This window comes from Hemicordylus capensis, chromosome 2 (genome assembly GCF_027244095.1).
Source record: "Hemicordylus capensis ecotype Gifberg chromosome 2, rHemCap1.1.pri, whole genome shotgun sequence".
Taxonomy (NCBI): Eukaryota; Metazoa; Chordata; class Lepidosauria; order Squamata; family Cordylidae; genus Hemicordylus; species Hemicordylus capensis.
In genome coordinates, this window is record NC_069658.1 from 350539275 (window position 1) to 350567022 (window position 27748).

Below are 27748 nucleotides of genomic sequence, written 5' to 3' on the forward strand. Positions count from 1 at the left end.
GGATAGGAGAGGGGGCATGGCAAGTGCTTAGAGAGGTGACCAACGAGAAGGACCATAGGCATGGAGCATGTGCAATCCTGGGTGGGTCTGCACTGCCATCTCTATAGTTATGGATCCAGAAAGTGAACAAAACCACGGTTATGGTGATGTCTGCGTTCAGACGTAACGCTGCCACCAAAAAACCTCAGCTTACAGCGGCAAAACTTCAAAATGAAGGTTCAAATTGGAGTTTGGTGAGGCAAACCTCAGGTCACTTTTGCCGCAAAACCACTGTTGCACATATTTGGACCTAACGGAGATCCAACCTCTGCCCTGTTTAACTGTGGTTCCACATTACGTGCGAATGAGGCCTCTGACACAAAGCCATCAGATGCCCTGAGGAGATTCACAAGCAAGGCTTGACAGAGGAAGCCCTGCCCCTGCTGTAAGTTCCCAGCATGCTAATTAACAGGTAGACTGCCTTTGAACATGGAGAGTCCCTTTTTTGCTATCATGCCTAACAGCCATTGACTCACCAACCTGTCCTATATGAATGGGTCTAATTAAGAACCAAATGATGCAGCTGGAAGGTAGGAAGGAAATGTGGAGTGATACTGCTTGGGTTCTGCCTCACTAAGATTGCTTGCTGGACTCCTAAAAGGCTTTTGCTTTGATTCAATGTATAGTTCCCTTGAGACGTGCACCCTAGGCAGATACTGTATTTCCCTGAATCTGACTAGTTTTTCCCAAGTTCGTTGATGTTAGAAATTGTGAGGCCATTTTAAATTCAGAGTGCTGTTCCTTTTGGATAAATAAAGGTATAACTTGTATTTAAGCTCTATGTTTTAAGGGGCTCGTCTTCAATCCAGGATCATTTTCTCTTTGGGTAAATACAGGTATCTCTTTTGCACTCAGCTTTCATATTAAACTGGTAAGTGTGCCTTCGAGTCGGTGTTGACTCCCGGCGACCACAGAGCCCTGTGGTTGCCTTTGGTAGAATACAGGAGGGGTTTACCCTTGCCTCCTCCTGTGCAGTATGAGATGATGCCTTTCAGCATCTTCCTATATCTATGCTGCCTGATATAGGTGTTTCCCATAGTACCAGTGGGGATTCGAACTGGCAAGCTCTGGCTTAGTAATCAAGCCATTTCCCCACTGCGCCATTAGGTGGTAATAAGCCTTATTTTCAGAATTGCTGTGGCCAAGAATTGCTTTGGCCAATGTGTTGCTACAAACAAAATTATGTAAAGCTGGAGTTGGGAGGGGCCATGGCTAGTGTTTCAACTTAAGGAGGACTGTTCACACAAGCCTATTGGGGGAAAATTGGTGAGCATTCCAGCCATGGCCCTGAAACTACCGACAGTCCTGCTGAAGCTAATTTTGTTACCCTAGTTTTGACAAAATCACGCTCTTAACACCAGTACCTTGACTGGCTTTGACTTTTCACTTTGCCAAAAGACCCTAGCCTGTTTCTGTTTGCAACATATAGGTTTGCAACATACAGCATTTGAACTCAAAAGTCCTTAAATTCAATTTAAAACAAAACAAAACAGCACCATCAGATAGCTACAGGTCAAGAATCCTTATTCAACAGATTTATGCATGCCTATAAACAGAGATGTTGGTAAATCGGAGGATATCTGAGGGACTCTTACCAATGTATTCTGCAGTTTAACATAGGAACATAGAAAGCTGCCATATACTGAGTCAGACTCTTGGTCTATCTAGCTATGTATTGTCTACACAGACTGGCAGCGGATTCTCCAAGGTTGCAGGCAGGAGTCTCTTTCAGCCCTATCTTGGAGATGCCAGGGAGGAAACTTGGAGCCCAGATGTTCTTCACAGAGCATCTCCATCCCCTAAGCGGAATATCTTGCAACGCTCACGCATGTAGTCTCCCATTCAATATGCAAACAGGGCAGACCCTGCTTAGCAAAGGGGACAAGTCATGCTTGCTACCAAAAGACCAGCTCTCCTCTTCATATAAGTATACATTTCTGGTGACATTATTTAATTCTCCAAGTTCTTTCTGGGCACTGACATCCCCCAGCATGAGGTTCTCTTCTCCCTGGTAGCTTAGTTTCAACTGTCAGTTCATCTCTGTAACTTATAAACTGTGGGTCTGTTGTTTTAATTTTTCTGTTGTTTTCTTGTAGTTTATTCAATATGCAAACAGGGCAGACCCTGCTTAGCAAAGGGGACAAGTCATTCTTTCTACCACAAGAACAGCTCTCCTCCTCAAATAAGAAATAGGTATACATAAGCTAGCAAGAGTGGCTTGCCCTAAGATGCTAGTAAAACTAGAGGTGTCCTTGGGGCAGGGCAAGCAGGATGACCACCCCAGGCTGCCATGAAAATTAACTGGAAGGGGCCCCTGAATTGGCTTAATTGCCCCAGGCCCTGCTCCCTGCCAGGGCTCTCTAAGGATAACCCTGGGTAAAATATATATGGTGGGAATATTAAACAGAATCCGGATGTCCATACACTCAATATTATGCTTTAAGTTGCAGGCATGACTGCAAGTTTACGCTTCATAAACAAAAACTTGTCTACAGAACTAAGTGGCAAGTTGTTAACAGAGTCCTTATAATATGTTAGTGTGCAGGGGTTTGCTGTTTGCTGAGTCCATAGAGAAAGCTGCAGATGGGAATCTCCAATGGCGTGAATCACCCACATAGTTTTAATAGGGGATCAGGAGATAAAAGCCAGCTCCATCTAATCTGGTTGTCTATCTGCTTTTATTGTCCCATCCAAGCAGCGTCTGAACTCCCGCCCAAATAGCCCCTACAAAGGAGGCGATCTCATTCACGGACCAAATGTCACCAGAGTGAAGCGTGCCTCTGTAATCTCTGTTATTGTTGCAGTAAAGTGCTTTCCCGTCCTCATCCTCCCCACCATCTGGAGGTCTTTCTGCAGAGGGTGGGCCGAGCAGAGGCCATGAATGAAGAAGAGCCGCTTGCCTAATTGACGGTCAGCTACCTGACAGTTTGCTGTGTCTGCTCCATTCACACACCCCCCCGTGCTTTCCCCTCTTCTGTGCTTCAGGCACACAGTCAGGAAGATCAAGCATTAAAAATCAATCACTCTGGGGTTCTTTTTGTAGCAGCAGGTGGACCCATCTTCTTCTTGACATATGCCTCGGTGAGAATGGCATCTCTCTTTTTTTCATTTCGCGAGAGAGCTCAGCTCCTTACCATAAACATGAAATATGTTTTTGTTTCGCTTCCAGCTGCTACCTGGAGCCATTTATTTAATACATTCTAAGTCACAGGGATGGCTTGATGGAGGTCATGGCTTCTCTGAATCCGAGCACACGCTCACTTGCTGCAGCCACTGGTGGAATCTCCTTTGCAGATGAGCTTACACTGAGCTGTGAGTGAGACTTTGATCACTTAGTAAGCCAGGACTGATGTCGCTAAGGACTCACAGTGTCTTGAATCAAAACATGTGGCATTAGCAGTGCATAAAACCTCTCAAAGAAGCTGTGGAATCAAGGAGCAATGTTTGAGACCATTTCTCACCGATATCTCCACCCAGATTTACAGGCTTGTGTTTCTCCCCCTCACTAATTCTTTCTCCACTCCTCTATATTATCTCACCCACCCACCCCCGCCACCCTCCACAGCTGTCCCTTCTGGCTTTTCAGATCAGGATTGGGAGAGAAGATTAGTCCTAATTTTATGCCAAATAAGTATGATTGCATCTATTTCCCTGAAGATGATAAGGTATGCTGCAGCCTGGATTTGCAATATTACTGCTTCACTTGTTTCGTCCCCCTCTGAAAAGATAAGCCTTCACATTCAAAGGCAAGCGAGTGTGGCAACACTCTATCATGATGATGCTTCTTTTTCTGTAGATAGAGCTGGAAATGCACAAATTATGAATTATCAAAGCAGAACATTTTAGAAGTGACAGAATGCTGCAGAAATTCTAAAAGAAACCAGATCAGTTGTCTGGAAAGCTACCAACAGCTAATATACTCAAACTGTAATCTGAACATTTTCCCCCTTTTGTTTTGAATTATCTGGGATTAGGGTTTGGGAAACGACTCAATTATTCTACTCAAACTCTTCTGAATTATTTATAGAAGCTAAATAAAGAATAAATTGGGCACTGATGAACTGAAGACCTGGTGCTGGAGGGAAAGTTGCATACTGGAAAACAAGCAATTTTCTCTCAATAGGACTGTTTATTATTTTCTTCCTTCTGCAGAAATTGACAAATTATCTTTAAAGGTCTGCTGCTTAGCAACACCAGTTCCACTGATCTGCTCAGAAGATGTTAATTGCTTCTCCAAACAATGAGAACTGTTTAAAGGGATATACCTCTAATTTAATAGCAAAAGAAATTGTTCAGAAAAACAACACAACAAGCTGAGACTGTAGCATACAGATGCAAGCACTGCTATGCCTTCTAGACTGCTCCCCTCCCCACACAAATGCATGGGAGAAGGTCATCACTATGTGAACTTGTAGTGCACTGTATATGTCCTAACAAGGAACCTACTTTAGAAATCTAGTTTATCTAGTTCATCTTCAACTATTGGGCAAGAGAAGATCTACTTAAGTTCAGGATGTGTTAGTATGGAATGGAATCTTTATTTTGGTCACTAACCAGACAAAGGATGCATTAGTAACAGAACACCCCAAGAAAAATGTGTGATGAACAGGCTGCCCTTATGTATTTCGGCTTTCATACGAAGAGAGTACGAAAAGGAAGAAATCTGTCTATTGATATATGCCCTTTGCTCTGTCAAATAAGAAGAAAATGTGAAAAGTAATGGGAGTGGTAGAAGAAGTGGCCTGGAAGATAGGGTAGGAACCTGAACTTAAGGAGACCTAGCAAGAGCACACCTGGACTCTTTATTGTGCCACAAACTTTCTCCTTGACCTTGGTTAAGGATTTGTGAGTAGGCATGTGCGGAATGTTCACCAGAAAGAACATTCTGCATCAGAACGGGCCATTCCAAGCATTCTGAGCTTGAAAAAGAGCCCCCTTTAAAAGGGGGGCCTGTTTCGAGCTTGGAACAGAATGACCCATTGAGAGACGGAATGTTTCAGCCCATTCCAAATGCCATTCTGGAATGCAAAATGGCACTCTTTTGGCCTCAGCGCACACACAGTACATGTTTGTGTGGTCTGTGTCACCACACAAATGGCTGGCACACAAACGCTGAGAACAAACAAGTGCCATTTTGGATTCCAAAATGGTGCCCACGCATGCACAGAGGCCAGAAGAGAGCCATTTTCAAATCTCAAATGACGTTTGGAACATTCCATTTGGAACGGGGTAGTTCCGTTGGAACAACTGGTTTGACCGGTTGTTCCAACAGAATGATCAGTGGATTTTGCATTCCATTCCAAGCTCTGAGCAGAAGACAAAATTCATTTTGTGCACACCCCTACTTCTGAAGCCAGAAATGCGAAGACAAAAGGAATGACACTTTAGGCCAGGGCTAACTTTTACTTCTTTTCTCTGGCACCTACATGTAATTCTTGCTTGTAAACGACCACTCCTTAGTCTATACAGCAAGGTGCCTCCTTCTTTCTTAGGCTTGGCATATGATGAGAAAAGCTGTAACACTTTTAACGGGTTATTTGCAGATAAAATCTCAAAACAGCCCATTTCAAGCTCAAAATATTTTGCACATCCCTATATGGGACTGATTCTCCAAAGAAACCCTTCTTCAGAAATCTCACTACACATTCATGATCATTCAAACCTAGTAGCTGGAAGAATTCTGTTCCTGGTCTACATGGCTGTGCATGGCTAAAAAGGCTCAGGCTGGGATCCAAAGCACTGTATGCAAAGTTCAAGATACACACAGAGGCTTCATAGATCTTGCAGCAGTTTCCCACCACCACCACCACCACCAAAAAATGCCATCCAGAGTCCAAGCTCTCCAGAGCAGCACCCCATGGGTCATTTGCTCCCATGCCAGGGTGTGCACAGAAGCACTTTGTTTGTGTGTCTACATGTGTAGACAGGTCTGTACATGTGTACAGGCCCTTCTAGACCCCAGCTGCAATGTACTGTACACTACTAAACTCTTAGATGTCACAATACGTTTTTATTTTATGTCTATATTTACATTCCTCATCATCTTATGCTTAAAATACCTCACAAGCCCCTAAAAAGAATGGAAATTAAAATATCTGTAGTAGCATTCCTGTTGTCTGTAAGGGCATCTATAAACCTGTCCACATTCTCCTAAACAGTTTCAATGAAGTGGCCAAGAGAGAAACTGTCAGGAAGCTGAGAAGGAAGAGGACATAATACAGTGTCCTTGGGAAATCTGTTACCAGGAATGGAGCGCCCAAATGGATCATCACCCTAGAAAAAGAACTAAAGAAAAAGCTCTCTTAGTACATAATTAAGAAGAGCCACCCTGCTGATAGCAAACATTCACAACATTTAGTAGGCTCTCAGTAATTAGAAATAAATATTAATAGTGCTCACATCCAACAAGAACAACGACGATAATAATGTGGACCCAGTTAGTTAACCTGACCACTATATGAGCCAATCCAGCTAAAATGAGTCATCTAGTTAGTTAGATTTAGTCACTGAAAGTAGTATGGCTTCAGGTAGTCCAGACAAACTTCTTCCATTGATTTCAATGGAGTTCGGGCACAACTAATTTTCGCTGTCTTGCGGCCTTTGTGATGACTGATGGCTAAATTACTCACTGGCTGCTCAGAGGCCTCTGATAATGCTTGTGCTGTTCAATTCATTTGCTTTGTGTAATCGATTGGGAACTCTTCTTCCCTAATGTTATTTGTGAATGAAGAATTCATTCTCTCAGAGAATACTTCTTGTTCTCAGAGAACCTATGCTACTGCAAACATCTGGATCTGCCAAACTGAGGCAGAATCCCTGCATTAGGAAGCTTAAGCAAAGGTGCAGGTGGCAGACTGGAAATCTCTCCTTCTGAGTTATTGGTTCTGCCTCAGCTACTGCTTTAAAATGATAAATATCATCATTAAAAATTGGCCCAATGAAAATATATGTCATTCCCACTCTTTTGAGCTCCTGAGACTGGCAGAGGCTGAATAAAATCACCACAAGTGTGCTTCAACTTGCTATTTATAAGGTTCTTATTTACTGTCTCTATTCAGAAAAATGAGCTGGTATCCTTTTTAAACACATCTGAAGAATTAAAAGCCTCAAATCAATAGGAAGCAATAGCCACATATATTAGTTACAGACATTGAAAATAAGAAAAACCAGCACAGCTGTACTTCTGCTTCTTGAAGCCCAAATAACCAATCTCAGCTTTCAGTCCAAAGAAAAGTGACTCTGATTGGGTGAATATGAAACTTTAAGAATAAATACCAAATAAACACCATGCAGCAAAGTGAGTAAAATGTGTGTCTGTACAGGATTACCCAAGACCTTGCAAGAAAATAGACAACTTAGCTCCAGCTGTAACTAATTTCTGATATATCCTAAAGTTGCAAGAGTCACACATGTGCAGGCCAAAAAGTGAATGGTTCATTAAGGCTGAACTTGCTGTGTTGCTTTAAAAACCCTTCAGTGGCATTGGCTAAGCAGGAATGCTGACATTTCCCAAGTGATATATGTTCCAAGAGGAGTCACATCCGACCTCCCCGTAGCTGCTGTTGTGCAAGCCAGACAAGCAGGGTACAGCTGGACAGTTCTCCCTTGCATATCTTTTCTCTCTGCTATACGTTCTGTGGCTGCTGCTGTTTTGGTGCAGGGCACAGGATAAGATTTGCAAGCAGGAGCAAGTGGACAGGAGTTCCCTTGCATCAACAGTCCTAAAACCAAACTTAAGTTCTGTGCAGCATGGACGATGCACCAATGCATAAATTCAGGATCTTACAGCTTAACCACATGCATGTTTATTCAGAAGCAAATCCCACTGTGTTAACTGGGAGTTACTTCCAAACTAACGTTCACAGGATTGTAGCCAAGACAAAGAGGAGAAGAGAAGGAGAAGAAAAGGAGAAACAGGAATAGGAGCTCATGTGTAGATGTCCTTGTAGGAGCAAGACAGGGAAGGAACTGGGAGGATTCTGCTCCCACTGCCAGCTTGGTAGGGAGGCCAGCCTATCTGTTGATCACCTGATCTTTCTACCCAAGAAGGCCAGTCCTGTCTTAAAGGAGCAAGTTGGAGAGCACAACCCATAGTTACCACTGACCTCCTACACTGTGTGAGAAACAGACAATACAGCAGCAACCACTCTTGCTACCAGTGTTCCCTCTAACAGGAACGCTCAAGATGCTGTGGACTACAACTCCCATTACCCCCAGCCAAAGGCTATTGCCCTGGGGATACTGGGAGTTGTAGTGAAAAACTTCTGGAAATCCCTGTTTGAGGGAACACTGCCTACCACTCTTGTTTTTTATTGGTTTTATAGATATTAAAAATGGCCTAAAGGTGCAATCCACAGCATAAAATCAAGGGAGATGAAACCACCGGTTTCAATGAAAAAGGGAATTTTGGCTTACGGTTGCCAACTAATCTACTGATTTTGAATCTTGCCTTCATGAACCTATTTTGCACCTAGGCAGAATAAAAATGAAACTGTGTGATCAATCAATACCATATCAACCTGTCATGACTCAGAATACTATTATTTCTAACCAATCCATGACAGCACCATATCCTGAAACCATGTCTCACCTCTTCTTCCTATGAGATTCTGGCAATGACCAAAAGCACACTTAACTTGAAAGTATACTGAAATCTGTGGAATTTACTTTCAAACAACTGCATTTTGGACTGAGAGTTCTCTCTTTTTAAACATCTTAACTAAATCAAAGCTTATAACTGTTTTTAATTAACAGATGGGGCAGTTTTGCATGAATTTGCATAACCTGTATACTGTCTAAGCTGTGGACTCGTCCCATAAAGGAACAATCTGACACTGATAAAGGCTGTTCAGTGCTCACACTGAGAAGTTTCATTAATATGGTGGAGCATGCTGTTTATGCTCAGTTTATGCCACTGCAATAGTATTAAAATGAACCTAAGGCTATGATCTTCAAAATCTTTAGACTGGAGTACTCGCAGGAAGTCACTGGGATTACTCCGGAATAACTGACCATGGTGTAACACTCCAATTCAATCTGAAATGAAATCTGCCTTCAAGGCCAATATAACATCCCTGCAGTTTAAACATAACATGATGACTCATACTGTCGTATGGGTGTGGCAGTCAACATATTCTGTTGATTTAGAACAATTTGGTGGTGCACACATCTCAGGATCAGGCCATACATGCACTTGACTGCAGTCCTAGAGACCATTTTAATCCCTAATCCCCAAAATGAAAGAGTTAGTAGATCATTTCCAGAACCCACTCACATATATATATATATTGGGGAAATGAATACAATTATACAATTAAAAGCCTATGTAGTCCCCTTGCCAGCCCATGAGGTGAATGTGCAAGGTGTAAATGAAATGAGTAAATGTTTGTGTATTTTAAAAGTTACATCAAGATATCTATCTTACCTTGCCTTTCCAAAATGGACCACTCAAGGTGGCTTTCAATCATCTTAGAAACATACATTGCAATAAAAATCCATTTGAAAGCAACAATAAAACAGCATAATCAAATTATACTGCCAAGGGAAGAAAAAATCTGACACTGATCAGACCAAAGATCTGCCTAAACAAAAATATCTTTATATAGCAACATTAGGGCATTCAAGAAAGGGTGAGAGCAGCCAGTGGGCAGGGTGAGGTGGCCGTTCCATGAGGCAGGGTGAGGTGGTAGCCTCAGACACAGTGCAGAGAGGGACCTAGGAGTTAGCAAGTGCTGGGACTATGGCACCATGGGCACCATCCTGTTGTCTACTGCCACCTTCCCTTGCCTCGCTGGAGCACACTGATCATGTCTCCCACTGAGAAATCTTCTATCTCTTCCAACTTCAGGCAAGAATTGTTGGTGACAGCCAACAACCTGGATGGCTTTAAGAGGGGTCTGGATAACTTCATGGAGGAAAGGTATATCAACGGCTACTATACAGAGGGCTATAGGCCACCTCCAGCCTCAGAGGCAGGATGCCTCTGAATACTAGTTGCAGGGGAGTAACAGCAGGAGAGACAGCATGCCCTCAGCTCCTGCATCTGGTGGACCACAGTGTGAAACAGGATACTGGACTAGATGGGCCTTGGGCCTGATCCAGCAGGGCTGTTCTTACATTCTTAAGAATGTTCTTGACACCATGATCTGACCTGGTGAATAATCTGTGGGTGGGTGTTGCCACCACTGCATGCCGAGTACTATCCACAGACAGCAAAGTGTATTGGACCATCCTTGGAAGAGAGAAATATTTTGAGGCAGGGAGTTTCACCTTCTGGGTACCGCCACATAAAAGGCCTCTTTCCACCAACTATACTTCAGAAGGTGGTGGTGGGACATGCAGCAGGGCCTCTGCTACCAACTGAAGTAGATGGGAAAGATCATACAGGAGGAGACAGTTCTTTAGGTAAATAAATCAGAAGTGATGCAACACATGTGTAGTCTGCACTTTGGAATTTGTTTCTAGCTACAAAAGGTTAACTTTGAAGCTGCTCTTAAAGACTAACGGGACGAATGGTCTTAGTCATTCTCTGTAATAGAATTTCCTTATCTGTCTGGCTGGCACTCATAATCATGGTTATCTTCTGCGTATGTTACATTCATGACCCAAACTCTATGGGTTTTCATGGAAACTGATGGCTGCAGCTGAGAAGCCAACCTGGGGTTTACAAAAATTTTAGACAGCCAGACACTGAAAGGAACAGCCAAGCAGAAATCACTAAGGCTATCCTGCACACAGTTAAGCCGCTTAAAGTCCATTAAAATAAATGGGATTTAAACAGCCTGAATGTGTCCATGGTTTGCAGTCTTTAACTATATGAAGAGGTCTGCTAGGATTAGAGCTTCAGCATACACTCAGTGAAGCACAAAAACAAGCTGCTTTAGCAGAGCTTCGATCTGGAGGGAGCAAGATCATTTGATTAGCAGCATCTGGAACTTAACTTTACCTCTGTGACAAATCAGAACAAGTAACATCCAAGGATGATAGTGTCAATGGTTTTATCAGAACTCTGCTTGACAGTTCCAATTCTCTAGTTCCCAGAGAAGCTATGAACACAAGCAGCCCTACCCAGGTTAGGGAAGCCCTACCTGTGTAGGGCTGCTCATGTGCAGCATTGGGATTGAGTTTTGTACCCAGGCTTTTATCTGGCTTAAAGGGTGCAAGTGCACTCTCTACCCAAGTATGGGGTTGTCTTTATGCTCAGGCTGCACGCAGCCCTAGAATGCACAGCGTCAGGTGCCTAGAGTGCCCAACTCCTGAGGGGAAATCCCCCAATGCCCCACGCTCATCGCGTGGTGCATTGTGGGATTCCTGGAGGCTGGGATGAGTCCCGGCCTCCAGAGATCCGTGCTGCTCCATGCACACAGAGGCACACCAACGGTTAGGAACTCCAAGGATCATCTAGGGGGAAGGCAGGTTCCACTCTGCCTGCCCGGTTGTGAGCACAGCCTTAGAATGTGCTACTTTTCATTGGATTAGCACAAAAACCTGCTGTTCCACATCTTAGCACTTCACATTTTTCTCTTCCCATCAAGTCTACTTTTCAAATCTCTTCACAGGCTTTCTGGTGAATTTTCTATATTGATTTTGAGGCTCTTTTACTCATCTGAAGGGGGGGTTCTTTAATAGAGTGGCCTAGCAAGTCTCACTAGCATTCAACTGCCACTTGCTACTTTAAATCCTCCATCAAGAGCTATGCTTTTAAATGAAAGCAGCTGCAGAGTAGTAAAGCTCGAGTTGCTAGTTATGTGATTTGCCTTAAAGAGCTATTGGAAACACTGGATTGCTTTCCCCTTTAGTAACTAGCCTGAGTTTGTCTGCTTCTTGCTGAGATGTAAAGATTTTGATTCGCTCTTGTTCTTTAAAACTAAATCATTAAAATGACTTTTAACAAACAGATAAGGCATTTCCCCCCCACAAACTTGTCTATTTTATTTTGATGACAGTCCTTATGCCAAATTTCAGAACATTTTGGCAAAGAACACAGAGATGGGAGTTCAGAAGCCTCAAGTGGCAGATTTTGGGGGGAGCTATGAGGGGAGTCTCACCTGCCTGCCTCTGCCTTTGGATCAGCTCTTGGCCAAACCAGCTCTTTGTGGAGCCACCATTGCACAAAGAGCCACCCCAGGATAGTCCTCCACCAAATCCGCCTCCTCCTAGCCCACCATGCACCTTCCTATCTCCCTCGCTGAGCTAGTAAAAAAAACAAGGAGGGGAAGAGAAAATGATGAAAAGGCAATGAAGTACAGGAGTTGCTCCATAAAGCACCTCCTGTACTCTACTGCCCTTACAGATTTCTTTTTGCGCTTCCTCTCCATACTAGCCCTTCAGCAGTGTGCAAAGGAGGTACGAAGGTATGCACTGAACCAGGTAGTGGCAATGGGAAGTGTAGCTGCTTCAGAGGAGGAGGAGGAAGCTAAGGTAGAGGTGGGAATGGGTGTTCACACAAGTTTGCTTGTTCGCACAAGCAATGGCAGCTGTTGAAGCTACTGCAAACAAAAACAAGGAGGTGCATGGGGTTGACATTTGGTGCCATCACAGCTGTACCATGGACTTGTTACGGAAGGGGAGCATCTGTTTTATTTGTGCACTTGAGAATCTACCCCACTTTAAGCCACAGTTCTGAAACCTGTTAGAAAACAACTGCTGCTCACAATCCCAGCAGTAAATATTGGCTGTTTCAGAAGTAGTACAGAGAAAGCAGAGACTTTAAGGGGTCATTTACTCCTTGCTCCAAACCCCTGGATATCTTGGCTAACAATGAGTAATGTGCTTCTGTGGAAAGGTTATATCCTTTTTGGTCATAAGCTACAGCATTAGCCTTCACTCCTTCTAGTGACAGTGCGTTCTGTGGGGTGGTTAATCATGAGCTGTATAAAAAGTAACTCTTTCATCTATTTTAAAACCTACTGTGTGTTTGTTTAATTGGTAATTTCCTCATTCTTGTACTCAGTAATGATTTCCTATTCACCTTGATATACTTTTATTCATCTCTTCCTTTTACTGTCCTCATTCTAAGCCCTTTTAATCTCTCCTGCACATGTTCCTGGTCTTTCTTTCTCTATACTTTCCCAAAGTCCACTAAACCTTTACAATGCCAAGAACCAAAATGGCAACCAATACACATAAGACAGACACAATATAAGTGTAAACAAGGTAGTCAGTGATCCTTTTTACTATTGGTTCTTAGCATGCTACTTGCACTTTGGATGGCTGCATTAAGTGGATGGTTTCAGTGGACTATTTCCAGCAACTCCAAGATCTGCTTCCTAAGTGGTAACAGGTAATATGGAGTACTATTATACTCCAACATAAAAAGACACAAATTGGATGCTGTTCAGAGACCAGGAACTAAAAACACCCCAGGGGAGCAATAGATGCGGAGGGAGAGGCAAGGGTGAAATAACTAACAGCTTAGAAGACAGAATCAAGATTAAATTTGATCTGGACAGGATCAAATATTGGGACAAATGCATTTGGATTTGAAAAACCAAATGCACAAGTTCAGAAAGGAGAGACCTGGCTTGGCAACAGTACATGTGAAAAGGACCCACGTGTCTTAGTGGACAACATACTGAAGATTAGCCAGCAGTGTGATGCAGCTGCTTAAAAAAGGGCACTTTTAGGCAGCATTTACAGAAACATGGTGTCCAGATCACAAGAAGTAATCATTCCATTCTATTTTGTGCTGGTCACAATACTCTGCCCAATTCTGGGCCCCACATTTTAAGGGCAATGATAAACTGGAGGTCCAAAGGAGGGCAACCAAGATGGTGAGGGGTCTGGAATATGGAATCCAAGAACTGTTGTAGGAGCTAGGTATGTTTAGCCAGGAAAAGAGAAGACTAAGAGGAGAAAGGAACATAGGAAGCTGCCATATACCAAGTCAGACCATTGGTCCATCTAGCTCAGTATTTGTCTACACAGACTGGCAAAGGCTTCTCAAGGTTGCAGGCAGGAATCTCTCTCAGGGGATGCCAGGGAGGGAACTTGGAACCTTTTTCATGCAGATGCTCTTCCCAGAGCAGCCCCATCCCCTAAGGGGAATATCTTAGAGTGCTCACTCATGCAGTCTGCCATTCATATGCAACCACAGTGGACCCTGCTTAGCAAAGAGGACAAGTCATGCTTGCTACCACAAGACCAGCTCTCCTCCCTGGTCTTCAAATGATAGCAGTCCTAAAATACCTGAAAGCCTGTCACACAGAAGAGGGAGCTGAATTGTTCTCTGTTGCTCCTGAATACAGAACTAGAACCGATCGGTTGAAACTGCAAGGAAACAGATTCAGGCTAGACATGAGGAAGAATTTTCTCACTGTAAGGGCTGTTCGACAATGGAACAGTCTTTCTCCTTCAGTGGTTGGTTTTCCTTCACTGGAGGTTTTCAAACAGAGGCTGGACAACCATCTGTCAGGGATACTGTAGCACAGGGTTTCTTAACCTTGGGCCCCCAGATGTTGTTGGACTACAAAGGCCTCAGCCACAAATGCCATGTCCGGGGATAATGGGAGTTGTAGTCCAACAACACCTTGAGGCCCAAGGTTAAGAAACCCTGCTGTAGCAGATTCCTGCAGCGAGTAAGGGGCTGGCCTAGAAGACCTCCAAGGTCGCTTCCCATTCTGACATTCCATGATTTTATAACAGAGGCCTTATATGGATAGAAAGGTAAAAGCATCTTCATACACAAGTAAAGATCAAACAAGATCACTTATCATGCACTTGGTTGTAATGTTCAGGTATGCATAGCCAATGTTATCAGGGTCAAAGGAAAAAAGACAATGGGGCTATTCCCAATGACAATCAGGCAAAATCGGGCTAGGGGAGCCTAGCCCGATTTTGCCTGATCACAGGCGAGCTCGGTGGCTCCCAGGTGGTTAACCCGCCTAAGTATCCCTCCACTAGAACCAGGTTTGCAGAGCGAGTGCTCCGCAAACCCGTTTTTTTTTAATTGTGAGTAGCCGCAGCATGGCTCCGTGCCACAGCTACTCATGAGGAGACCCCCCCGGAGGGGAGGCAAAAAGCCACCTCCTGGCTCTGAGGGTCTCGCCAGCATGCCCTGCGGGCTCGCACAGGGCATGCTGGAGCTTCCAGGGGCCGATTGGTCCTCGCTCCCCCCAACCCCCACCGGCTCCGTCACAGAGCCGGCAATTGTGTGGGCAGCCGATCCGGCCACTCAGGGCTCCCGCCCTGCTCATGTGCAGGGAGAGCAGGCTTAGCCCACTCTCCCCGCTCACTCTCCAAAACCGGGTCTCACTGATCGTGAGACCCGGCTCATTGAAAAGTTATTTCATGAATGAATACTCTTGATTATGCTTTTCTGTGCACACAGTTCCCTTTGTTTCAGCCACCAACCAGGTCCTGCATAAGAGGGACAGAGTCAAAGGAACAGTCACAACTTTTTCAACTCTGACATGATGATTTTACTGCTGAGAAACAGAAGCTTGGCCACCCCAATATGTCCTCAGCCAGCCAAAATACATAAACACTGTCAAGCCAAAGGGAAGCTAGACAATGAGCCCTTTCTCATGATCGGAGAAAGGGCTCAAAAGGGCTGAGGAGAGGAAGCCTTCAAAAGCTTCCCTTCCTGCAGACGATCCTGTCAAAGAGTCTGGGCACGGCGACCACACACCCAGATGTGCAGCTGCCTCCTCAGGCAGCTTGGAGGGTTGGGGGCTACCCCCTGGAACTTCCTGCCCCCTGGAAGAACTCCCATAATGCACCATGCGAGTGTGAGGGGCATTATGAGGATCACCCGACACTGGTCAGGAGCCCCACAATCTCCCAGTCCCAGCTGCATGCAGCCAGGGCTGGCAAATGATTAGGGGGAAATGGGGTTAAGTGACCACTTGCTCTCTTAACCTCATTTAAGAGGCTGGCCTCTTTGCAGGGTTTGCCACTGCACTGCCACTGGGAGCCGCACAGCTCCCGACAGTTCTTACGATCAGTAAAGACCGCCCAGTTTAGGCTGATGGTAAGAACAGCCTCAATGTGTTAAGGCCTCTGTTCTCCAGAATGTACACATTTCACAGCACAGATCCTCAATGAGCAATGTATACGCTGACCAGCTACACATGCAGGCTCATAGAGAGATCAGGTCACCATTTAATTCTAGAATAAATGATACAGCAAGGAACAGAAAGGTTGAAGCCCAGTGCCCATCCAGGATTGTATTATCAGTCAGGGCCAAGAAGGAATCTGAAACCAACCCCAACAATAAACTGTTGCTGGGTGTCCTGACAATGCCGTATAATGACCTCAGTGTTTACAAAAGGCTTAGTGTTTTTCTGTGCAAAGAAGCTCGTTTTTCCAGTTGCACAGTGAATGTGTATAGCTAATCCCTTGTCACACAGCCTTTCATAATAAGCATCACCCTTGACTTAGCTAATGACTATGTCCACGAACGCCTTTGATTCCTTATCTTTCCTGCTTATGCTGCCACAGTAAACAGGAAAGATATCTCAGCTAAAGGATGGGTCTAGAATGCAACTTCAAATGGGACAGTAAAAGATGCCCAATATCATTCATATAACAAGGGAATCACTGCTATGGAGGGTTTTGCCTCCAAGCCTTAAAAGGCACTTGATACAAAGGAAGCTAAGTCACAAAATCTTGATTTCAAGCCCTTCCAGAATTCGCAGTTATTTGATTGCGTCTCCATTCATTAAAGAGCTGGAATAGCAGAGTGGCTATGATGAGTCAGAGCTATGAATCAGCAAGTTCCTGGTTTGCATCTTGTCTCTGTTATGAACTTACTAGGTGGCTGTAGGCAATCCATTTTCTCTCAGCCTCATCCCCCCCATCTTCAATATAAGGATAATAATACTGACCTAACTTGCTCAGTCCCTGTAAAGACACTCTGAACACTTGAAAGCACTGCACTACACACACACACACACACACACACACACACACACACACACTTACTATAAGATTATAGAACACATTCTAAAATCTGGTAATTCAGCTTTTCCAGTGTTTACATGGCAACCAACACTCTCCAACATTGAGGCAGGGAGGGTTTATTTAGTAATACCCTCTGAGTTTAAAAACACTATAAGCATCTGTAAATTCTTGTTTCTCTTGAGGCAGCACTTCTCATATGACAACAAAGAGCATAGCAAAATGTGCGTGTTCTCTGCTTGCACAAAGGCATGATTCCTGAAATAGGATACCTTTGAAGGGAACCAGAGCAATGGAGAATGACACCTCAGGCATCTGAAGATAACAGTTTTCCTCCCCTGGGCTGTCATGTTTTAAGAGCAAAGTTGTTTCTCTTTCAACTCATGGAAACGACTCATCACTATGGTTTCTATGTTGGGTGCTTATGTGTCATAGGTTCGCTGAGGGCCTGAGAAGCCTGCACTTTTCTTTTTAAATGAGTTGTTCGTGGTCACAAGTGCCTGGCAGTGAAACAATAGCATGCAACTGCTGTGTTCAAAGCAATGCCAACATGTGAAGTTTTCCTCTTTATATTTCACCAGTGTTGACTTTGCACATGCATCTACCATGCCAGAAGCCACTTCTTTTTACTTAAGTGTGGTACGTGGAGCACTCTTTTTCAGCAGCATCTTCAATGCCAAACCCCACACAGACCCCCACTCACCCCAAAAAGTAACTTCTGACATGATATATTCATGAGAAAAGCTGCACGTAAGACAACCGACCAGTGTGTATTTTTTTCACTGTTTTAGCTGCTGAAGCACATCTGTATATAGTTTTGCAATGCAACACCTAGTGCAGTATCCCTTATTAGGTAAGGAGATTCATGAATAATCCTACAAAAGCAGGCTAGGCTTGTGAATGTTAGACCACTAGAAACATTCATCTTGCTACACTAATTCAGCAGCATAACTCTGTACTGGCGCGCAAAAAAAAAAGTGTGTGTGTGAAGCTAAGCACACAACCTTCAGAATGTGACACCAGCAGTCACAGGAAGTACTTCTCCCTATCCCTCCTTAACTCCCTAGGCATTTCAGTAAATGCTTCTAAACAGTAGTCTGCTAAGAATCCTCATCAGCCAGTCAAATTTAGCCATTGTCTTAAAATAGCTAGAGGAACTGGAAGCCATAAGGAAGTCTGCTGGAGCATTTCCCACTGTGTCAGGCTCATTTGTGCAATAGACTGCTCCACCAATTCTGCAAGGATGGTAACATTCCACCATCGACAAATAATATCCTCAAGGTCAGCCATAAATTTTACAGGGCCTTGTGTGTGAAACGATGTGTGAAGCTTTCCCATAGTCTTTCCATAGACAGACATCTGCCACTTCCACACTGGATGTCTTCAGCATGCTCACAACTGGCCCAGTAGCTCCATGCCAGGGTGCCAGTAATGAATGCCTTTCTCTTGAACTCTTGCTGGAGCCAAGTCAAACAGAATCTGAACCCAAAATCCACCCTAAAAGGTTTGTTTCAGTGAATCAGAACGGAACCCAAATCTAAATTCTGAAGGTTGACTTGAACCCAAGCCGGAACCAAACCCCTAAACACAAAAGTAGTAATCAGTTCCAAAGAAGAGATGGTTCCAAACAAGTGGTTCAGAATTCAAGAACTCAGTTTTCAACTGTATGATTAATATTTTAATTTTTTTATCATATTATTTTGTTTAAAAAAACTTGTAAAAATCAAGGATACAGTTTTAAAAAGATTTTTCTCACATTTAATAATTAGCATTGTAACCAATAAAAGTAAGCAACTAAGTTTCATATTATTCTACATGAACTGTATCTAAACAGGTTCAAAGTGTCTGAACTGATTAGGAAACCACGTTTTAAGTATTGATGAACCTGAGCCAAACCCACATTTTAAATACTTCAGCTGCCAACTGGCTGAGTGCTAACATGTTTACTTGGATCAGCAGTGCAAGATCACAGCAGCCAGTAGGAGATCACAGAAGCTGGCAGGTAACAGAGTCTGCAGGACCTAGGACAGCAACCAGACAGCTCTTGCAAAGCTCAACTGGACCCTTAAATGAGGATGCAGTTCTTTGTGCCAGATATAGACCCACCCTCAGCTGCTAGTTGAAAAGGTTTTAAGAGAAGCAGAGCTCTGTTCAGGAGCTTTACACTCCAGTAGTGTTGGACAGTCTCTAGATGTGCCCACTGTTACTTCAACCGTGAGTTCACCAGAAAGTGGAAGTCTCAGATTACTGCTGAATTTCTCAAGGAACAATCCTTTAATTTCCTTACATTGTCACTGACACCCATAAGGTTCCAGGGGGGTGTCTCTTTTTGGAGGAAGAGGTGGTGATGGAATCCTGGGGTAGCTCCCCCAGACTCTGCTTCTCTTGGGCTCAGAGACCACACTGGATCCAGAGCAGTCCTTTCCTGGCCCTCCTCAGTGAAGGGCTTCTACACATCTGAGCCACTATCTGAGGTCTGTGCCATGACAGCTTCAACTAGATATAGTACTGCCCTTGCTGGTCAACTTCAGGACTCCAATATGTTTGTGTTTAGACGTGGATAATCATTAAAAAAATACCACCACAAGGCCTGAACAGAAAACACAAAGCATAGCTAACCTCTGAAGGTTTCTTCTCCTTCTGTCTTGACCAACCAGATTTTGTATTTGGAATTTTGGAGCATCTTGAAGCTGATGTTGTCTGACCTTTAAAAGAAAACAAGATGCATTAAGAGGATACAATTACAATAACAACAATAACAACATTTACATAAAGAAAAGTCTGATCACAGCCTAACTGCTGTCTAGTGTGTAAGGACAACCACCACTTCAGAAGTTCTAAATGCCTTTCACTTTCATTACTCTGCACCTACAACTGCGGACATTTGGGAGGTAAATAAGAGTTAATTTCCCCACCCCCAGCAATAGGGCACTGAACATCAAATGGAGCCAACACCTAGTAGATAGGATGATTTAGACAAGATTACACAGGAAGACCATTTCTTTAGAAAGCACTGAAGTAGGTTCATGACCTACTTAACAGGCCACTGATTCCCAGATGGAATCAGAGACCTCAATAGTGAGCTGGAGATGCATTGGTGTCAAACAGGACAGCACAGAAGTTTAAACCAGGGTGTGTGTATATGTGTGAATATTATCAAAGGCTAAAAATGGAAATTAAAAGATTGGCTCCAATTAAATCTTTAACTCCAAATCTTTTAATTCTGTTGTAAACCGCCCAGAGACTTGCATTTTGGGCAGTATACAAATATGTATGTATGTATGTAAATCAATTTCTATTAATAATAATACCCCTTAGTAGTACAACATTTGGAAAGTCGTCCAGACTTCTCATTCACAACTTCTAAGAAACCACAGTGTTGCTGCAGAAGCTCCACCAAAAGTAAAAATTAATATGAAAGCCTGCCTCAACCCCTGCCCTTACACAGAGCGAGTGATTTTCAGGTGCGAGTTCTGGAAATATTAATTCAAGAATGGCGCGCCTCCAGTAGGAATAACTGGATCCCTGTATACATTTCTACTTAGATCTAAAAAATGTTTGGCACAAGCAAGTTTCACATTAAGTAAATTGAACTGCATACATGCGCGCGCGCACACACACACACACACACACACACACACACACACAAACTTCTTAGTTATTTAGAAATGTTCATTCCTGTTAAATGATATTGATTTTTGATATTTTCCTGCATGAAGCCCCTTAGCAGTTTAATTCTAAATAGCATTCCTGTTTATCTGTATTCTAACAATATGAACTGTTTGGGTATTTCCAGGGATACTAGGCCTTTCTGTTAAATACCCTACATTATTTTTAAATACTATGGGGCAACTGTTGTGCCCAATGTCTCTCCTGTCTCTCAAGAAAAACAACTTGAGGCTGGCCTACCCACTCAATGTGGCACTGTCACATTACCGACAGTGAAAAGTACAATGTCAAAATTGCTATTTTAGACTGAATGGCATATTTGCAAGCTGACAGTATTTTGGTAATCAAAAGCGAAGACAGGAAGGAACTGGGGAATCGTGCCTGCTGGGAGAAAGGGGCGGACTTCAGCTACCTGAAAACACCTAAGATTTCCTGTCTATTGGGAGCGAAGGAGTGGAAGTTAACCCTTTGTGAGTCGTGACCTCCTACTTTGAGGGAGGGAGGAAGAAAGAAAGAAAGAAAGAAAGAAAGAAAGAAAGAAAGAAAGAAAGAAAGGAAATGGTTATAGGAATTGATCCTACATCAGGCCACTTTGTTTCCCACCTGTTGCCTCTTGTTCAACTTACCTCCTTGCCAAATATCTATTATTATTTAATGGTAAATAGAAACACCACTTACTGATATTTCTCCTAAATTGTGATCCTGATGGTTAATCTCTAATAGACCATTAAACCACTACGTCTGCTCAGATTATGATAATTTAGGCTGGTGATTTGTTCAAAAAGAACACACACATTCAGTTGAAGCGTCAACTGCTACATTCATCATTCCTTTGAGCTATTAGTCATTCCTGACAGTGGAAAAGTCTTAGAAAACCAACAGCAAAGCTCAGGTTTTTAATCACTTTTAACTGTCCAGGGAGACCATTTGTTGGGAGATTCCTTTCTGGTTCTCCAATAGTGCTAATCACATAGCCTCTTGATATTCAGCCTACACTGATTCAATCTCCCAAAACTGTAGTTACCCCATGGTTCTGTTTAGTTAGGGTTACACTGATAAGGGTTGTAGCCAAATAAACAAAAAACAGTTCTCCATCACAATCTCCACACTTACTAGCCCTACAGAAGAGTACTAATGAAAGGCTTGAAATGGACAAAAGAGGCTTTAGGGTCACTTTAAAAAGTGGTCACTTGAGTGCCATACAATGTCTGTCTTTCTCTAAGTCTGTGGAACACAGTACTTCCAACAGTGCCTGCAGGAGAGAGGAGGTATGTGTACAGTACACTGATATAATAGCAATAGTACTGGAAGAGGAGTTTGAGTGGAGCCTTGTTAAAGATGCTTACCAAGTGACAACCATGAACATTAGTTAGGCATGGTGGAAATGTAAGGTCTGTAGTGAAGCAGTCTGGCAAGAGCCCTTGTGGGATTTTAAGTGCCCTCAAGAAGTCCTTAATTCTATTGGTCACCTGACAGTACTTCACAGGAAGTGCTAAGTACACAAGTGGTCATGGAATGAGTGGATTTCACAGGTTCCAAACATTCAACGATTATAAATTGTTAACTGTGTTCTTCTCTACTTAAGATATTTGATAAACCATCAGTTGTCAGGTGGTTCTGCAGCTTAACAGAAGGCCACAGAAATGTATTCTTTTAGCCACTGCTTAAAGTACAAGGGGCAAATCAATAAATAAAGTGAATTTACATCTTTTTTCACAGACATATGTATCCACTATGTACTCTTTACTACATACCCTTATTACTACATGTGTATTACTAATACCCTTATTACGGTGCTACATGTCTGAACATGTAGTAGTTTCCATATAAAGTTGGCAACAGTGTTACTGACAGTTTATAAAATGGTGGCCCCTCTGTCAGATTGCATATCAGTTGAACAGTGAAGTGTCATTTGATCTTTACTGTCAGAAGCAGCTAAACCAAGTGAAATTTACAGTAGAATTTGTGTACAATATGGTGACCGTTGTTTATCATCAAAGAATGTGTATACATGGTGTGATTTGTTCAGAAACAGTTGCACAAGTATAGCGGATGAACATTGATATGGTAGAACAGTGCATAAATATGATGCATAATTGGCTATGCTCTTTACCAAACAGGATTTTAGCTGATGGAATCAAAAAGCTTCTCAGTTCCTGAACTAAATGAGATAGGATGTGGCTACATTGAAAAAGTGTATGTTCATATTTCAGGAATAAACAGTTTTGATGCTATACTTGAATTCACCTTATTTATTGACTCCCCCTCGTGGTTTGTGCTCCTTTTTAGAGGTTGTGCACTTCTGCAGCGAAATCACACCTCTACATTTTTTTTAAAAAGACACAGCCACCAAGCAGCAAGATTACTCTTTAGTATGTTGCTGGGGGAAACTGCTCATGAGAAAGGTCCTGCAATCTGAAATCTTCTTGTTTGCTTCAGTTAAATCGTAAGAGTAGAATTTTATACTGTGGTTTATTTCTTTTGGATTTCTCAACCCAAAATAAACTATAATGTGCTGGAGATCACCAGAGCAAAATGTTTTACCCCATGTCTACTCTCCCTTAAGTCTGAGGCTCCTAAAGCTGAGCAGAATGACCTCATTGCCAGGATATATAATGACACATACAGAGGCACTTCACACGAGCAAAGTGAAGTGCCTCGAAGTGGTGAGCGGCTCCCTACATATCAGCAGGAAGCCATCCCCGGGCGGCCGGATCAGCCGTCCACACGATTACCGGCTCCGTCACTCAGCCAGTAAGGGCAGCAGGGATTAGGGGGCCCCCAGCCCCCAGAAGTCCTCCCAGGATGTCCTGTGCGAGTGTGCGGGGCATCCCAGAGAGAGCCCCAAGGCCAGTTGTAGCCTTCCGGTCCAGGGTCTACTCGTGTGTCGGTGCTGCGACACAGGGCGGCATCACACACTCAACTAGACAGTGTTAGCGGAGAACTCGCTCCGCTAACCTCATCTAAAGGGGGGAGAACTTACCGAGGTTTGCTGCCAGGAGCCACACAGGTCCTGTGGCAGCAAACGACCGCAGGAAAGCGGGCTCAGCTCCCTTAGCCCACTTTCCACCGTCATGACAACTGCCTCACACATTGGGCAACTTCCAGACTAGTTAGTAATGACTAAGTAGCACTGAAATCCAGGGACAATTGCTTCTGCCATTACTTTTCAACCTCAGAAACTCTCCCTGGTTTCTCAGGTTGAGCCTGTGGCCAGGAGTGCTTTTTATCAGCTGCAGCTGCTATGCCAGATACATCCTTTTCTGGAGACAAATGACCTTAAAACCAGTGGTACATATACATATGCTGGTAACCTCTAGGCTCGACAACTGGGGCTACGTGGGGCTATCTTTGTACATAGTTTGGATACTACAATTGGTTCAGAATGCGGCAGCCAGATTGGTCTCTGGGACAACACGAAAGGACCACATAACATCGATTCTAAAAGAACTGCACTGGCTGCCTATATGTTTCTGAATGGAATACAAAGTACTGGTTATTACCTATAAAACCCTTAACAGCTTAGGTCCAGGGTACTTAAGAGAGCACCTTCTCTGTTGTGAACCCTGCCACCTATTAAGATCATCTGGAGAGGTCCAATCATGGTTGCCGCCTTCTCTGTGGCTGCCCCAGGGCTTTGGAATGCGCTCTCTGCTGAAATAAGAGCATCTCCTTCTCTGTTTGTTTTTAGGAGGACCTTGAAGACATACCTATTTCCCCAGGCCTTCAACCAATACTAAATTTTTAAATTTTAATTTGTTTTTATCTATTATGACTTTTATCTTTTTATGAATTTTAAATGTTTTATATTTTATATTAAGTTTTAATTCTGTACACTGCCTAGAGATTTTGATATTGGGCAGTATATAAATTCAATCAATCAATCAATCAATAGTCATGACTATGATTAATGTAGTCTGAATGCTGCCCACAGTCCCCAAAGGCAATATGAAAGTAGTGCTCAATGGGATCTGCAAAGGGCCCATCTTTTATTTTGAATGATGCTATTTCAGATATTTTTCTGAGGACATCTGTGTAGAGTATCCTACCATATAGTATCAGGACAAAGGAGGATTGTTGGGTTTTTTTTACCATGCTGCTACTCTTATGTGGGTTGAAGACAAATGTAGATCAGAGTTCTGTGGTCCATATATAGCATTTTGGCAATATCCTGGCCTAGAGCCAGTTTTTTTGTTTTTTAAGAAAAAGACATTCCCCCTTTGTCTTCAGATGTGTATAGATTAAATGTCAAAAGAAAAGGAATATGTTATTCTTCTCATATTTTATTTTCAAGCATCAAGTCCTGGGTGTGTGTGCCCGTATATTAAAAGTTAAATTTGGAAACAACCCTAATCTCCTCCTAGTGTAAAGATTGGCAACTGAAAGCCCTTGAGCCAAATCTGGCCCCTTGAGTGGTATCATCTGACCTCCAATAGCCAACCCCAGAGGCAAAAAAAGTAGATGAGAGTTCCACAAAGAGTTGGATGAGCAGTCTGTGGAAGTGGGACTTGCCAGTACTTCACCTCCTTGTCAGAGAGACCCTGCCTAGTTGCAGACCAAGGATCTAGTATTTTCTAGTTTCCTTAACCACCAAGAACAACAGAAGTGCTCAAAACCCTGCAGCATTGCTTCAGGGCTTTGGAGGGTTAAGATGTTGCTAATCACAGTATTAAACAGCAGAGCCTTATCGCTGTTGGACTTTGGTATTTATGCAGCAGGTGATGTTTTAGCTGTTGACAAATGCTCTCCTGCAGTGTAACTGTAAACACAACTATGACCTTCCTTTCCCAGGAACAGACAGTAGCTGCATACTGTCACACGGTTTTAAATGCCACATCTTGTAACTGCGTCAAAAGGTAACTAAGGGTGGGAATTTTGTAGTGTTTTTTGTAGTGTTTCTACCCTAAAATAAGCTGTGCTAATGTTGGAGCTCCAAGGCTTATTCCTTACATTTACCCAGTTAGCCTCGTGGGAGCTGTTTTTAGTTCACTCATTTAGCCCCTGGCTTTTAAAACCCAGACATTTTACTGACGGGGAATTGAGGCAAAAAGGGAACCACATAATATTGCCATGAAGTAGCTTCCAGCCCAGTCAAAGTTCACTTTGGTTTTGAGGCAGGTTCATTTCGAACAGTTTGCTTCCTTCTGAAGCAACATGCCCCTTGAGTGCATTCCCATGCGAAAAGATGGTTTTCATTATGCAAACCTAATAAGGGCTTTGTCTGGGTCAAAGTTTTGTAATCAATTTTATTTTATGGCTTCCTCTTTCCCATGCTGTTCCTAGAAGGAGGATCCAACAAAAGACACCTACTGCCAAAACAGAAACGGTTATTAACTTCTTGTACACCAGTAACAAATCTTTGAAAAGCAACCCCTGAACACAATTTATTGTTCAAGGACAACCCAGTAAAATGTAGTTTTCCTGGATGTCTGTGAAGTAATTATTCAAATGCTTTCCCTGCTGGAGGTGAATCGTTTAGTTATCTTGTTCAAAGCCTTGAATTAAAGGTCTTACTGTCAGTGGTGTCTGAGTTATCGCTGCTGATCGAGTACTTTCGCCGTTTCTCTTCCATCTGTAACAAAAGAAAAGGAACATTACACTTACTATTCAGGGAAATTCATTATGGCACCAAATCACTGTTATCTCAGGGTATCCACACATCGCATTAACCCAACCACACTAGTGAAAACTTAGCCTAATGACAGAATTACCAAGGGACTTCGAAAGTGAAAAAGAACATCACTGAATCACTTCAGTGTAAGGTAGAGCAACACTTCTCTTTCAAATGTCTCTGCCATCTGGACGTATGAGTGTTTTCTAATCTTCTATGGCAACTGTTAACACCCAAATCAAAATGCAAGCCAGTCCTATATAAAAAACTCATTGAAGGAATCTACATCATTGTGGCATGGAGAATTCAAGGACGCCATGCATCTAATTATGAAACCAAGTTGCTGCACTTACTTTTAGCCACTTCTCCAATAGAGCAAACCAGTGAATTAAATGTCTGAGATAACCCCTTTTTAAAAAGCTTCCAAGGTCTGATGCAGCAACAGCCTGGATCTTTGGCTTGAGTTCAAATACAAGAACTGTCAAAATGATTTTGTCTTGCAGATCTTCTTTGTAAGGATTAAAGAAAATTTTGGAGATTGGAATGTCTGGTTTTTGAAAAGGTGTGAAGGGGAGAAGGGGACTTGGACAAACAATTAGCCACATGATAGTTGTATGAAATCCAAAACACATGGTGGCTGTGCAGTTCATTGACATGCAACTGCATCACGTAGATCTGCCAACTTCACCACACCAAAAATATTTGGAGAGTTTTCATCAAGATTGAAGGACTGTCACTCAAGAGTTAAGTCAGAACCTATAATGGATACCACAGACAAAATGCTTACTCTTTTCTTCCACACTGGGTTGTTGTGAGACACATTACCCAAAATTGATGCTCCTGATGAAATTTTCCATATCAAACAGATCAATGGACCAGTATCCTGTTGAGCTTCTGTAATTATATACTGCAATATCTAATTGCTTGTTGAGTGGGACCTCAGGATCTTTCAAACTGCCCGTTATATGCTTGCTTGCTTGCCTGGCCTTTGGCCCAGAGGGTGTGAAGGAGCAATGATAAGAAGAAAGAACTACTGCCAGCTTCTTGCTAGTTGTTTCCCTATCAGCTCTCTCTGTGGCGAGGTGAGGCAACAGCCATCAACAACAGCCAGGAGGAGGAGACAGGCCCACTGAAAGGGGACTCCACACTGAGGATATCTTGCCCAAGAGTTCCACCACCATCACCAGTCCTTGGAGGCAGCATTGCTCTGTGTATAATAATTTTTGAAATGTGTGTGTGCATTAATATATTTATGTGCAGCTATTCCTAGAAGGCTCTCTTTTGTTCTGTGAAATCTATGTGCTGAGCAGCTAACACAAATGACTCATCAAATGGAGGAAGCTGTATGCAATTTGGATTTCAAATGTCCACCACAGGGCTAATGGCTTGTGTGAAGACTGAGTGACCTAAGAAAGTACAACAGAACTTGAGTACTCAAGTTAACTCATTCACTGATATTTCAGTGAGGAACCGTTCTATTCAACCAAGTCTTCTCAAGACAGTTGTGGAGATGCCAGCCTTTCCCTTAAG

General features: G+C 43.0%; 1 protein-coding gene across 4 annotated transcripts in view; it reads right to left on the reverse strand.

Annotated features, from left to right (window-relative positions):
- Nucleotides 1-27748, reverse strand: part of JADE2 (jade family PHD finger 2) — a 246434-nt gene that overhangs the window by 194835 nt on the left and 23851 nt on the right. For all 4 annotated transcript variants that reach the window (XM_053296802.1, XM_053296799.1, XM_053296800.1 and 1 more), the window contains exons 2-3: nucleotides 26122-26179; nucleotides 19558-19643 (exon numbers count right to left, since the gene is read on the reverse strand). In XM_053296802.1, coding sequence (XP_053152777.1) covers nucleotides 19558-19643; nucleotides 26122-26179 — 144 coding nt within the window. The remainder of the gene's footprint in view (nucleotides 1-19557; nucleotides 19644-26121; nucleotides 26180-27748) is intronic.